General features: G+C 63.1%; 1 protein-coding gene across 1 annotated transcript in view; it reads right to left on the bottom strand.

Annotated features, from left to right (window-relative positions):
- Window positions 1-14,013, bottom strand: part of SHANK2 (SH3 and multiple ankyrin repeat domains 2) — a 428,650-nt gene that overhangs the window by 378,547 nt on the left and 36,090 nt on the right. Inside the window, exon 3 of the mRNA XM_066359996.1 lies at window positions 4,324-4,543. Coding sequence (XP_066216093.1) covers window positions 4,324-4,530 — 207 coding nt within the window. The 5' untranslated portion in view covers window positions 4,531-4,543. The remainder of the gene's footprint in view (window positions 1-4,323; window positions 4,544-14,013) is intronic.

The following is a 14,013-nucleotide window of genomic DNA, read 5'->3' as shown; positions in this document are numbered from 1 at the left end:
CCAGACCGACAAAACGAGCAGGGAGGGGCAGGAACACGGCACAGGGCCCCCTGGGCTGGGGAGGGTGGAGCAGGGATTGCCGCTGCAGAACAGCCGCAGAGGAAAGAGGGACACAGGCCAGCCGGGGGGACGAGGGCACAGTTCTCCTGACGCGTGGATTCCGTGGTGTTGGGCCATGCGTCCGTCTACTGGCTAACACGTACTCGGGACCCTGAATCAATCCGGGTGGCACCCTCTGACATCATCCCCGACAGGCACAGAGCCGCAAGCCGACTGGGCAGGCGGCCGACGTGCATGTCCCCGCAAGGCGGCCTTCTGGCTCCGCCACACGACAGAAAGCGCCCGCCATTCCTGTCCGTGTTTGCCGCTGGTGGCGTTGGTGTCTACCGCCTCCGTGCAGCAGCAGATGCAGCCTCCAGGGAAGTCAGCCATGGAGGGGGGGGGGTGACAGGGTCCACAGGGTCTCGCTCCTTCCCTCGTCCGCTGGGCAGATACAGGGGATCCCCGAGGAGCACCCCAGAGCTCCAGAGGACAGCCCGGCTCCTGGACGGAAGTGGCCTGGGTCCCCACACGTCTGCGTGGAGCTGAATCTCCACCTCTTCGTCCCTGCCGAAGCCCAGGGGGCCGAGAGAAAGACACAGAACAGAACGTCTCTGTGTCCGATGCCTGAGGTTTGGAGGTCTGCTTATTACAGCAGTGAGCTGAACTCGCCCCAGATGACCCAGGGCGAGTGCGCTAAGTCCCTTCCCACAGGAAGACAGGAGGGAAAACACTCCTTCCAGACAAAAACAAGATTCCGCCTGCCAGGGTGGCACAGCCGTTTCTTTTAACTTGACAGCTGTACTGTGAAGCGATCTGTCTCGTTGCAAAAAAAAAAAAAAAAAATTTACGAAGGTCAGCATTTCCCTCACTGCGTTTACCCCTTTATATTCAAATAAAGCCAGTTTGCTGTCGATTTACGAACAGCGTGTGCGGTTTGGGCCTCTGTTTCCACACCTGCACACAGACCCACCGGGGACCCGGGACCTGTGACCTGGCTCTCAGACAGCAGGACGGCGCCCTCAGACCAGGGAGGGCAGGGCTCAGGGCCAGGCCTGCGGGAGCTGACCACACGAGGAGAGACCCAGCCCTCCTCGGAGGTCCTGAGCCATCATCTCAGACCCCACGGAACCAGGGCCCCGATGTGCCCAAGCTGGGGGATAGTCAAGTGTCACGTCACCAGCACTACATGGCCAGCAGGTGGCGCAGGGAACCCGGCCCCTCCCTGTCGTTGGCCTCTGGGAGATTTGGAGACTCGGAGCGCTGGGCTCTCCCAGGGTGTCATGGAGACATCTCCACTGCTCCACCCACACCATCCCGTCAACACCACCCCACACCCCTGCACGGTCCAGCTCCACCTTCTCCACTTGCCGTAACTCAGCTCTGAAGGCAGGAGGGTGCCCACCAGCACCCAGGACGGACAGAGACTCCAGGCAGCAGAGATGGAGCTGACGCAACGTCTCACTCCAAAGAGGACTCCACCCCACCCACCGAGATGCGGGAGACAGTGCTGTCCCCTGAATCCAGGTCACTTGGACCCAGAGAAACGAGGACTCCACCCCCCTCAGCCCAGCAGGCTCTGTGACCTGCCATCCTCCTGAGTCATCCGACCCTCTCGTGTGCCCAGACTGTGCCATCCACGCAGCAAGGGTCTGGAGCTCACGCCCAGCCCGGCCCACGGGTCCCCTCCCACCCCTACCTGGCACGATCGACCATTCCCCAGCTGTGCCAGGCACTGCCCACCTGGACCACGGTGCGCACTTGCCTGCTGCGGCCTCAGAGTGAAGCCGTCGCCGTCCTTCAAAGCTGAAAGGGAGGAGCCACCGCAGGGCTGACCCCCAGTTCCGACCCCCAGACCCCCATCCCCCTCATGTGAGCAGTGCTCGGAGGACATTCACCTCCACGTCCCAGCACCTGGTTTAGCGCTTGGCTTCCGAGAGGTCCCAGATACCGCTCTGTTCAGTACGACACAGTTTATCTAGGACACGCCTGGAGCCAGGATAAACCATTCTCTTACACAATAAAGACCCAAACGCCTGGGCCAACGCCCTCCGCTGAGTTCCTTTCGCAGTCGGAGGGGCAGTCCAGGTTCCCACCGTGGCCGCGGAAGCCGCCTGTCTCTCCAGCTCAGATCTCATCTCCTAGTCACCTCCCGGGCCCCCCTTCAGCTCACAGTCACCACAGCCCAGCTGTCCCATGGGGGCCTGGGAGGGTCGTGCCTCAAAGAGCTGGGAGATCGCCACCCCATCGCCCCTCACCCTGTCACTCACACCCACACCACTAACCCCTCACCCAACACTCCATCACCCACCACACCCACTCCTCCAACACCCATGACCCCTGACCCCACCATCCCTCACCCATGACCTGTGACCTCATCACCTGTCATCTCTTACCTGCCACCCATCCCTTACGACCTAGGACCCCATCCACGTCACTCCATCACCCCTGGACCACCTAGTTCACACCCTGACCCCAGTGTCTAGAACAGAACCTGGCTCATTCACAGACACTCAGGATGCCGAGCAGGTGACTATTCCAGGGACCACAGGGCCACCCCAATGGCGATGCCAGCAGCACCACCACGCGGGCGCACCGATGGGGCGCCTTCCGCGACTTCCGCCCTTCCCTGGGCACCGGGCGAGGGAAGAGTTGTAAGTGCTGCTCCCTCTCTGCCATGAGCAGCTGCCCGCCTCCTCAGGAAGCCCAGAGAGACTTGCCCAGGGAGCAAGCTGGGAGGGGACGGGCACACAGACACAGTCTTAGGGAGGGGACTCTCCCAGTGCCTGAGTGGGGGAGAGTGTGACTCACTTGTATTCGAGCCCATGCCACAGGGCCAATGACCCCAACCGTGTTGTGACCCCATGAGCCCACTCCGCAGGCTCCCAGCAAATGCGCAGCAGAGGTGACACCAGACACCCGGACACCGCATCAGGCCCAGGCCTTGTGGGACAGCCTGGGCAAGGCGGGTCTCTGTGCCGGCGAGGCTGGGCCTGCATCGGGTCCCAGGGTAGGAGGGAGGAGGGCAGGGCGGGCAGGGAGGAGGGAGGAGGGCAGGGCGGGCAGGGAGGAGGGAGGAGGGAGGAGGGCAGGGCGGGCCGGGAGGAGGGCAGGGCGGGCCGGGAGGAGGGAGGAGGGCAGGGAGGAGGGAGGAGGGCAGGGCGGGCAGGGAGGAGGGAGGAGGGAGGAGGGCAGGGCGGGCAGGGAGGAGGGAGGAGGGCAGGGCGGGCAGGGAGGAGGGAGGAGGGCAGAGCGGGCAGGGAGGAGGGAGGAGGGCAGGGCGGGCAGGGAGGAGGGAGGAGGGCAGGGCGGGCAGGGAGGAGGGAGGAGGGCAGGGCGGGCAGGGAGGAGGGAGGAGGGCAGGGCGGGCAGGGAGGAGGGAGGAGGGCAGGGCGGGCAGGGAGGAGGGAGGAGGGCAGGGCGGGCCGGGAGGAGGGAGGAGGGCAGGGCGGGCAGGGAGGAGGGAGGAGGGCAGGGCGGGCAGGGAGGAGGGAGGAGGGCAGGGCGGGCAGGGAGGAGGGAGGAGGGCAGGGCGGGCAGGGAGGAGGGAGGAGGGCAGAGCGGGCAGGGAGGAGGGAGGAGGGCAGGGCGGGCAGGGAGGAGGGAGGAGGGCAGGCAGGGAGGAGGGAGGAGGGAGGAGGGCAGGGCGGGCAGGGAGGAGGGAGGAGGGCAGAGCGGGCAGGGAGGAGGGAGGAGGGCAGGGCGGGCAGGGAGGAGGGAGGAGGGCAGGCAGGGAGGAGGGAGGAGGGAGGAGGGCAGGGCGGGCAGGGAGGAGGGAGGAGGGCAGGGCAGGCAGGGAGGAGGGAGGAGGGCAGGGCGGGCAGGGAGGAGGGAGGAGGGCAGGGCAGGCAGGGAGGAGGGAGGAGGGCAGGGCGGGCAGGGAGGAGGGAGGAGGGCAGGGCGGGCAGGGAGGAGGGAGGAGGGCAGGGCGGGCAGGGAGGAGGGCAGGGCGGGCAGGGAGGAGGGAGGAGGGCAGGGCGGGCAGGGAGGAGGGAGGAGGGCAGGGCGGGCAGGGAGGAGGGAGGAGGGCAGGGCGGGCAGGGAGGAGGGAGGAGGGCAGGGCAGGCAGGGAGGAGGGAGGAGGGCAGGGCGGGCAGGGAGGAGGGAGGAGGGCAGGGCGGGCAGGGAGGAGGGAGGAGGGCAGGGCGGGCAGGGAGGAGGGAGGAGGGCAGGGCGGGCAGGGAGTCGGGTGGGGTGGAGAGGACCACTGGCCGGTGTGCGGAGGTGACACCCTCTGCTCCTGTCACCCACGCTGTCAAGCAGGAAGGGGCGGCGGGGACTCACCGTCTGCTGCAGGTCTGGGATGACGATGCGGATGACCAGCGTGTTGCCCTGGCTCTCCTCCGTCCGGGCGCTGCTGGGCTTCTGCGCCGTGGCCCGGATGGTGTCGTAGATGGTCTCTTCCTTGGAGCTGTCCGACTCCGACCCCATGGAGTAGTCAGAGAAGCTCTGGGCCATCTCGTCCTCGCTGGACGTGGGGCTGCGTGGCATGGCTGCCCTGCGTCTGTGGGGTGGGGGGAGACGTGGAAATTAGAGAAGGAAACCGCAGGGGTGTGGTGGGCACCGGCGCTGGAACGAGTATGCGCTCGCTGTCCCTGTCTGCTCTCGCTGGGGTGACCGCCGGCAGGGCCACCTGTGTGCAGCGCACAGCTAGATCTTAAAGAAGGTGGTGAGTTGCCCTGGCTGGTTGGCTCAGCGGTAGAACGTCGGCCTAGCGTGCGGAGGACCCGGGTTCGATTCCCGGCCAGGGCACACAGGAGAAGCGCCCATCTGCTTCTCCACCCCTCCGCCGCGCTTTCCTCTCTGTCTCTCTCTTCCCCTCCCGCAGCTAAGGCTCCGTTGGAGCAAAGATGGCCCGGGCGCTGGGGATGGCTCTGTGGCCTCTGCCTCAGGCGCTAGAGTGGCTCTGGTCGCAACATGGCGACGCCCCAGAGGGGCAGAGCATCGCCCCCTGGTGGGCAGAGCATCGCCCCATGGTGGGCGTGCCGGGTGGATCCTGGTCGGGCGCATGCGGGAGTCTGTCTGACTGTCTCTCCCTGTTTCCAGCTTCAGAAAAATGAAAAAAAAAAAAAAAAAAAAAAAAAAGAAGGTGGTGAGCACACGGCACCCACAGCCTCCCCAAGCCCGAGCCCGGCACAGCCAGGACCAGGGGGGGCCCTGCGAGCCTGCCCGGTGCTGGGGAACCAGCATTAAAAGGAGCCCCCCTCACTGTGGCTGTGACCACGACCACAGCTTGCAGGGACTCACCGAAGGGCACAGGGCAGTCGGAAAATTCCCAAAATAAGAAAAGCAGCTCCCGGCCCTGACTGGTTGGCTAGGTGGTAGAGCCTCGGCCCAGCATGTGGAAGTCCCAGGTTCAATTCCTGGCCAGGGCACACAGGAGAAGCACCCATCTGCTTTCTCCTTCCCCCTCTCCTTCCTCTCTATCTCTCTCTTCCCCTCCCACAGTCAAGGCTCCATTGGAGCAAAGTTGGCCCCGGATGCTGAGGACGGCTCCATGGCCTCTGCCTCAGGTGCTAGAATGGCTCTGGTTGCAAAGGAGCAACAGCCCCAGATGGGCAGAACATCGCCCCCTGGTGGGCATGCCGGGTGGATCCCGGTAGGGCGCATGCAGGAGTCTATCTGACTGCCTCCCTGCTTCTCATTTCAGAAAATAAAATAAAAAAAAAATAAAAAAAAAAGGAGCAGCTCCCTTTTAAAGGCCTGTGTGTGCGGACAGAGCACAGGCTGGGGAGGAATGCAGCCTCAGGTCACAACGTACCAAGTGCCCATGGCAACAGCCCCATACGGTCTCAAGTGTGGCACAGTGATGGGAACAGGCACAGAGGCAGAGCTGGGCCAGGCTCAGGAACGAGACTGTCTCCAGGCCCCGGAAGGAGCAGAGCCCCAGGGCACGAACAGGCTGGAGCGGAACCTTGGGTCCCTGAGAGTCCACGGGAGCTGGGGGTGCAGGCTCCTCACCATCAAGGGCAGTGAACAATCCCTAGCGAAGACCCAGGTCGGGGTGCTGACCCCTCCTCGGCACGGCTGTCAGCACACAGGAGGACACTGTGACACCCCAGCTCAGGCAGGGGCCCAGAAAGGTGAGGCTGAAAGCCAGTGAGAACTGGGGGTGCTGGGGGTGGGTGGAGGCCGGGCCCCACGGGCAGCTCCTCTTCTCCCGGGACTCCGTGAGGGAGGTCAAGGCCACACAGGGAAGGAGAGACGCACAGGGGCAGACATGGGCCATCCTGTGCATCGCCAGGGTCAGCCAGGGGTGGCTGCTGTCTCTCTCCCCACGGACTGCACCTCCGGGGGAGGGAACGGCCCAGCGACACGTGGGACCCCACAGGTCACACCCCTGAGCAAAAGGAAAGCGGTTTGCAGGGTGAGGCCAGCACACGGCATCATTCACACACGGGCTGGAGGACACGGCCGCCGTCCACAGACTGGGGCGGACGTACATCTCTCGGGGGCGCTCGTAACGCCTCCTGTCACATTTCTTTCTTTAAACAGTTCCGGCTGATATATGACAGAGTGGGGGGCAGATGCGAGCTATTATCTCGATGCTATTTTCTGGGTGTTGGAAATATTTCTCAGGAGAAGGAAGGGAGGGAGGGAGGGAGAGGAGAACGAGGAAAGACAAGAGTGGGGGCAGGGAAGGAGCTTCGTGTCCCCCCAGGCGCTATCAGGGGAGGCTCAGAGCCCCCCACCCCGCACAGGACAGAGCTCCCCCAGTGCTGTTCCACCCCAGGGAAACCGAGGCCCCCGGCTGGCTTCCAGGGCCCGGAGAGGGCTGCACTGGACAGCCCGCGGAGGGGCCCGGGGGCCCGGCCGGCCTCCACCCTCCCCACTTTCTCAGGGACTCACCAGATGCAGGAGGGAGTATTCCAGGAACACACCCTCCCCGCCTCCAGGCACCAGTCCTGGGACTGCCTGACCACCCAGCCCAGAGGACCCGGCTGTACCGACGTGGAGAGGCACCGCCCAGCCGGGAGGACCCGGCCGCACCCCCGCGGAGAGGCACCGCCCAGCCCGAGGACCCGGCCGCACCCCCGCGGAGAGGCACCGCCCAGCCGGGAGGACCCGGCCGCACCCCCGCGGAGAGGCACCGCCCAGCCGGGAGGACCCGGCCGCACCCACGCGGAGAGGCACCGCCCAGCGGGAGGACCCGGCTGCACCCCCGCGGAGAGGCACCGCCCAGCCGGGAGGACCCGGCCGCACCCACGCGGAGAGGCACCAGGCCGTGCCCGCAGACGCTGTCTTGTTTGGCCTGCTCAGGGTGATCAGTGGTCGATATTTGGAGATTCCACATGAAAACCCAAATTGCCAGTTGCCCTATCAAGAGGATGTCTGTGGCGGTTGTGGGGGCTGCCACTCAGCATCTGGGGGCAGGAGAGCCCCCGGTGACCTCCTGTCCTGGCTGCTCTCCGCAGGTGGTCCTGGGACCACCCAGACTCCCCGACCCACTGGCCCAGCTCGGTCACCGGCACGACCCTTGCGCCCCCAGCGCCAGCGGACAGACCCACGCATTCCCTCAGGCTGCCTCCTCCGTCCTTCCCCAAACTCTCCTTCTGACCAGCCGTGGGCTGGGGGCGGGGGTCCACTGGCCAGCTCACCATCCCAAACAGCAGATCACCCTCACCGCCCAGGAAACCTTTCCTTTCTAAGTAATAATCCCAAAGTTAACCCCAGCGTAATTCGGACTTAGAGCATCGGGGCGAGAGGGGAACCCCTGTCTGTATTCTCCGGCCGATGGCCTCCCTAATGTCAGGATAATGTTTTCCCAGCCATGAAAGTGTGAAACCTGGTGAGAGAGAGCAGAGGCTCCATCCGGGCTGCGCTGTGTCCAGGCTCCGGGCCGCTCCGTCTGAGCCAGCGAGGCCCCAGCCAGCTGCCGCCGGCCACGCCTCCTGGCAACATGCTCCCCTCCCAGCCCCCCCTCAGCAAGCACGTGGAGACTTCCGTGCCTGGCGTTAATCACACGGTGTCAGGTACCTGTGTGCCCGGTACTGTATGATACCGTTCTAATTACAATACAGAAATAACTACGTGCTCCTGCGGTGTTTTGACACAGTGTATGTAATTCTACGTAAGGAGTTAAGAATGTATCCTATGGATTAGAGACCTGCATTACGCAATTACATCTTTATGTTTGTTTTCTGCTACGTCCTGACTCCAAGGCAGTAAGAGCTCCGGCTAGTTATGGGGGAGCTTTAAAAACAACTCCATGCGCAGGAACTCAGTGGTCTGGGCGAGACCCCAGAGCCGACATTGTCCTGAAAACCCCCCAGGTGGCTGTAATGACCATGACAGGTCCAGGTCCACTTCCGGCCGAGGCTGCGGCTGTAACTTTGAAGAACTCAGCAGCAGCAGAGACATAAACATGCAACCAGCCTTCCCTCCGGAAGCGAGGGTCTCGTGCCAAGGGCGAGGGGCCGTGTCCCGGGGGCGAGGGGCCGTGTCCCAGTGCTCTGCAGAGCAGGAGAGGGGCGGCGTTCACCACCTCTCAGTGACCACCCAACAGACAGAAGCCGGGCCTGTCACTGGGGGTTCAGGTGGCTTCGTCTGCCCCGGAGGGAGGCAGCTGCCCCCAAAGTAGCACCTGATCCCGTAAGAACGGTTCCCTCCCTTCCGCACCCCTCACCCGCGCTGCCTGGAAACCCAACAGGGACCGAGAGAGAGAGAGAGAGAGAGAGAGAGAGAGAGAGAGAGAGAGCGCAGACGGACAGCGAGGGCAGAGGGGACGTCCCATTCACGGGCGCTGGCCACTTGAACGAGGAGCAACCGCCGTCGGGCTTGTGGGAAGCCAGACAGAAGCAGGAGCGTCGATGAACGAGGTGGCCCGGGCACACCCCGCCAGCCGCTCCGCCAGCATTCCGTCACAGGATGAGCCCCTGGGCTTCCGGACGGGGACAGCCCAGACCTCCCTGTCAGCATCTGAGAAGTGGGCGAGCGCAGAACCCCCAGCAGAGCCCGGCTGGGGAGCAGCAAGCCCACAAGACCGCACAGAACTCGGGCTGGTGGCCGAGACCCCAGGGGCCAAACCGCAGCCCCACCCCCACCCCACCCCCCACCCCACCATGACCGGCCCTGCAGGCACCACCCCCGTGCGACTGGACCCGCAGGACGGTTTTAGACAGGTCAGATTTCAGGCAACCGGTTGGAGTGTATAAATGCCAGGAACTGGTTGTCTTCTAACGGTCACTTTGCAGGCCACGCACGATATGTCTACTGCTGTGACCGGTGTGGGGCGGCCGTGGCAGGCTTTCTCGCAGGGTGACCGGCTGCAAGCACTTTGCCGGATTGGTGCGTGAGCACGTGGCAGCCTATACACGTGTGTGTGGCCTATACAAGGCTATGGGTGCTTGTGCTCAGGGGGCCCAGTGCCCACCCACCTGCCTGACACTGTGAGGGGCCACTTTGCTGTTTGTGTGCCTGAGAGGCGGCTTCCCCTGCCGGTGTGCTTGTCCGCCAGCTTCTCCTGCCGGTGTGCTTGTCCGCCGTGGTGAGACTCTATTAAACTGAACGGGCCTACCCTTTCCGGCCCCACAGTTTTTCTATCATCTGCCCGGATCCAGTCTGGACCTGCCTGGCCTTGGCCCCCCGGCGTTACCCCTGGGGTCTGAACGGTGAGGTGTGCACAACCCTTAGGGTCTTCTTTGTAGAAAAACGGGGTGTGGAGTGGGGGGGTCTGAGAAGGTTTAGGGCCAGAATAAAATGAAACTCAACTCCGGGAACCAAATTGACAACCCAGAAAAGGGGCCCTGTGTCCCCGCCCCCCCTGCCATCCTCAGAGCCCCTCACCGGGGATGCGGCCCCACCATTGGGACACCCGCCCTTGTGCTCGGGTGGCCTTGGGGGTGACGGTCACAGATGGACACATCTGCTATGAAAGCTCGGGGGCAGGAGGAGGCCTTGCGGGACGGTCGGAGAGGTGCAGGGACCGTGTTCCGAGCAGAGGAGGGGCCTGCCTGTACCTCAGTTCATTCCAGGACCCCATCCTGGGAGCAGGAGGCCAGAGATGGGGGGGCGTGACCTTAACCAGGGGCTCGACCCACAGATTCCCTGGGAAAAGCAAACACCTGGGAACACACTGAATCATGAACTCCTGGGTAGGAAACGCAGGTAACAGGGCGCCCGGTTAACATCTGCATCTCGGATCAACAACAAATCCATTTTTACCCCACAATGTATTTCCCAGCTGTTCCGTGAGGAATGCACCAAAAAAAAAAAAAAAAAATGACTCATCTGAAATTCACACAGATGGCCCTGGCCAGTTGGCTCAGCGGTAGAACGTCGGCCTGGCATGCGGGGGGACCCGGGTTCGATTCCCGGCCAGGGCACATAGGAGAAGCGCCCATTTGCTTCTCCACCCCCCCTCCTTCCTCTCTCTCTCTTCCCCTCCCGCAGCCAAGGCTCCATTGGAGCAAAGATGGCCCGGGCGCTGGGGATGGCTCCTTGGCCTCTGCCCCAGGCTCTAGAGTGGCTCTGGTCGTGGCAGAGTGACGCCCTGGAGGGGCAGAGCATCGCCCCCTGGTGGGCAGAGCGTGCCCCTGGTGGTCGTGCCGGGTGGATCCCGGTCGGGCGCATGCGGGAGTCTGTCTGACTGTCTCTCCCCATTTCCAGCTTCAGAAAAAAAAAAAATAAATAAATAAATGAAATTCACACAGAGCTGGGCGCCCCCCCCCCCACCCGCATTCCACCAGGCAATGTCCCCACCCCACCCCTATGACCCCCACTGGGGTGGGGGCGGGGAGGCTGCACAGAGGAGGGGAGGGAAGAGAAGTCCAGACTTGGACCTGAACACCGGCTTCCCCGGGAGAAGTCCGCGCCGGCCGGCTCGGGGGAGGGGAGGCTAATTCCACCTGTGGGCAGACGGTGTCTCGGAGGGGAAAGGAACGTCTCAAGCTGTAAAAACACAGGGCGGTAAGTTCAGCGGCTCCCGGAAGGTGTTTTGGTGCCGTCGCCCCTGCCCAGGCAACCTGCGGATAAGCAGGAAAAGCAGTTTTTACAAGCCCCCCACCTTGTTGCCGCCAAAGCGTTCCCAGGAAACCTAGAATCTTAACGCGGTGCCTTAGACCCCTTAGCTGGCTGCTGGGCAGCCAGATCGATGCTCCTGCTGGGCACTTCTTCAGCCGCAAGTGCACACGGGAAACCGGACCAGATCGACGCTCCTGCTGGGCACTTCTTCAGCCGCAGTGCGCACGTCTTCAGCCGCAGTGCACACGGGAAACCCGGCCAGATCGACGCTCCTGCTGGGCACTTCTTCAGCCGTAGTGCGCACGTCTTCAGCCGCAGTGCACACGGGAAACCCGGCCAGATCGACGCTCCTGCTGGGCACTTCTTCAGCCGCAGTGCACACGGGAAACCCGGTCAGATCGACGCTCCTGCTGGGCACTTCTTCAGCCGCAGTGCGCACGGGAAACCCGGCCAGATCGACGCTCCTGCTGGGCACTTCTTCAGCCGCAGTGCACACGGGAAACCCGGCCAGATCGACGCTCCTGCTGGGTACTCCTTCAGCCGCAGTGCGCACAGGAAACCCGGCCAGATCGCAGTGCCCACGGGAAACCGGACCAGATCGACGCTCCTGCTGGGCACTCCTTCAGCCGCAGTGCGCACAGGAAACCTGGCCAGATCGCAGTGCCCACGGGAAACTGGACCAGATCGACGCTCCTGCTGGGCACTCCTTCAGCCGCAGTGCACACGGGAAACCCGACCAGAGACAGAAGGCACCACAGAGACAAACAACTGGGAGCCGCAGGCCCACGAAGATCGCTTCCAAAAGTGCGGAGGCTCCATCGGCTCTGGTTTATAACATTTAAAATTTTTTGGCCCTGGCCGGTTGGCTCGGTGATAGAGTGTCAGCGGCCCAGCATGTGGAAGTCCTGGGTTCGATTCCCAACCAGGGCACACAGGAGAAGCACTCATCTGCTTCTTTACCCCTCCCCCTTCTCTCTTGCTCTCTCTCTTCACCTCCCACAGCCATGACTTGATTTGAGCAAGTTGGCCCCGGGCACTGAGGATGGCTTCATGGCCTCTGCCTCAGGCACTAAAATGGCTTGGTTGCCAAGTAATGGAGCCACAGCTCGAGATGGGCAGAGCATCGCCCCATAGGGGGCCTACTGGGTGGATCCGGGTTGGGGCGCACGCAGGAGTCTGTCACGCTGCCTCCCCGTTTCTCACTTAAGAACAAATTTAAAAAAAAATTCTTTTTAACTCAAGTGGAATCTCAAATGGACACCCTCTATGTTTGGAAGCAACACATTATGACTGCCTGTTTTATCGTGTACCCATTCCAGTGTATAAAACCAGCTCATCCCCAACACAGCGAGACCCCCAAGGGGCCTGCATGGGAGGGCTGCTCTGTACAGACACTGAAACTCCGGGTCAGGGGCAAGGTTAAGGCCTCAGGAGTGAGAACAGCCGGCAGGAACCTGTAGAACTGGCATCCGGATCCTGCCGGATACCAGGTCCTGTCGGCTGTGGGAGGCCGCTGTCTAGGAGAGGACAGGAAATGCAGGGCTGACCGTGGGCTGGGGTGGGGGAGGGGGTGGGGAGGGGGCAGGTGAAGAGGTCAGAGAGGGGGGTGGGGGAGGGGGCAGGTGAAGAGGTCAGAGGAGAGCACGCCTTGTTGCTCAGTGTTTACCTATCCACCTGTCCTGCCTGCACCCCCGTTACACACCCACTCTCTGAGAGGGACCATCAGGTCTGGGGCAGGGGGTGCTGAACAGGGAGCAGGCCTTCTGACACAGCACCCCAAATGCCTGGTGGGTACAGGTCTGGGGGTCAGACCACACCCCAGCGAGCAGGGAGACGCAGGGAGCAGGTCCAGCACTGCCCCGTCCTGGGCCTCCGTTTTCGTTCTCATGGGGAGCCACTTCAGAGTTCCTCACCAGGCAGCGTGCACCCAGCTGTCCACCTCCCCACCGTACACCTGGCCAGTCCCCTCACACGTCTGCAGGGTCCACGACACGGTCCGCCCACAGGACCAGGCTTCCCAGAGATGCCGCAGAGACAAAGAGCACCTGAGGGCCAACAGGTCACGGCCCCGCCCTGCAACTCTCACACCGAGCCCATGGGTCCCCCTGTCTGTCACAGGCCAGGGGCCCGGACCCCGGACCGCCCCGGGTGGACACACCACGGTATGAGGGCCTGTAACACCCCTACCCGGGATCCAAGCGCCTGGGAACTGACAGAGAACGTCCCTCACTCGGACAGGGCACCTACCCGATCCTGCAGCCAACGTCAGTGTAGTAAGTAATGAAGCAAACAGATAAATGGATGAATCGCTCAAGGATTAAAAGGGGAAAAAATTATAATTTTCAGACAATACGCTACACTAGTGAAGAGCCCAGCCAAGGGCTAGATAAGAAGCTCCTTCTCGGGTCCACACCCCCATGTTCAAGGGCCAGGCAGTCTCTGCTTCCAAGGTCCCACCTACAGCCCCTTCTGGTCTGTGGAAAGCCCCTGCCTCCCTCTGACGAGGACCCTGTGACTACATTCAGGGCTGACCGAGACCACCCACAGTGACCCCCACCCCTATCTCTCCCCCCCAAGTGAGAAGCCGGGAGGCAGAGAGACAGACTTCCACATGCGCCCGACGGGGATCCACCTGGCATGCCCACCAGGGGGCGATGCTCTGCCCATCTGGGCTGTTGCTCTGTTACAACTGGAGCCATTCTAGCACCTGAGGCAGAGGCCATGGAGCCATCCTCAGCGCCCGGGTCAACTTTGCTCCAATGGAGCCTCGGCTGCGGGAGGGGAAGAGAGAGACAGAGAGGAAGGAGAGGGGGAGGGGTGGAGAAGCAGATGGGCGCTTCTCCTGTGTGCCCTGGTCAGGAATCGAACCCAGGACTTCCACACGCTGGGCTCACACTCTACCACTGAGCCAACCGGCCAGGGCCCCACCCCCATCTTGATAGCTTCACGATAATCACAGCCAAATGCTGGCTCCCCTGGGAAGACTGTCACCCGGGAACGCAATTCTTAATA

This window comes from Saccopteryx leptura, chromosome 1 (genome assembly GCF_036850995.1).
Source record: "Saccopteryx leptura isolate mSacLep1 chromosome 1, mSacLep1_pri_phased_curated, whole genome shotgun sequence".
Lineage (NCBI taxonomy): Eukaryota > Metazoa > Chordata > Mammalia > Chiroptera > Emballonuridae > Saccopteryx > Saccopteryx leptura.
The sequence above is the reverse complement of the archived record's forward strand: the minus strand, read 5'-3'. Positions and strand labels throughout refer to the sequence as shown.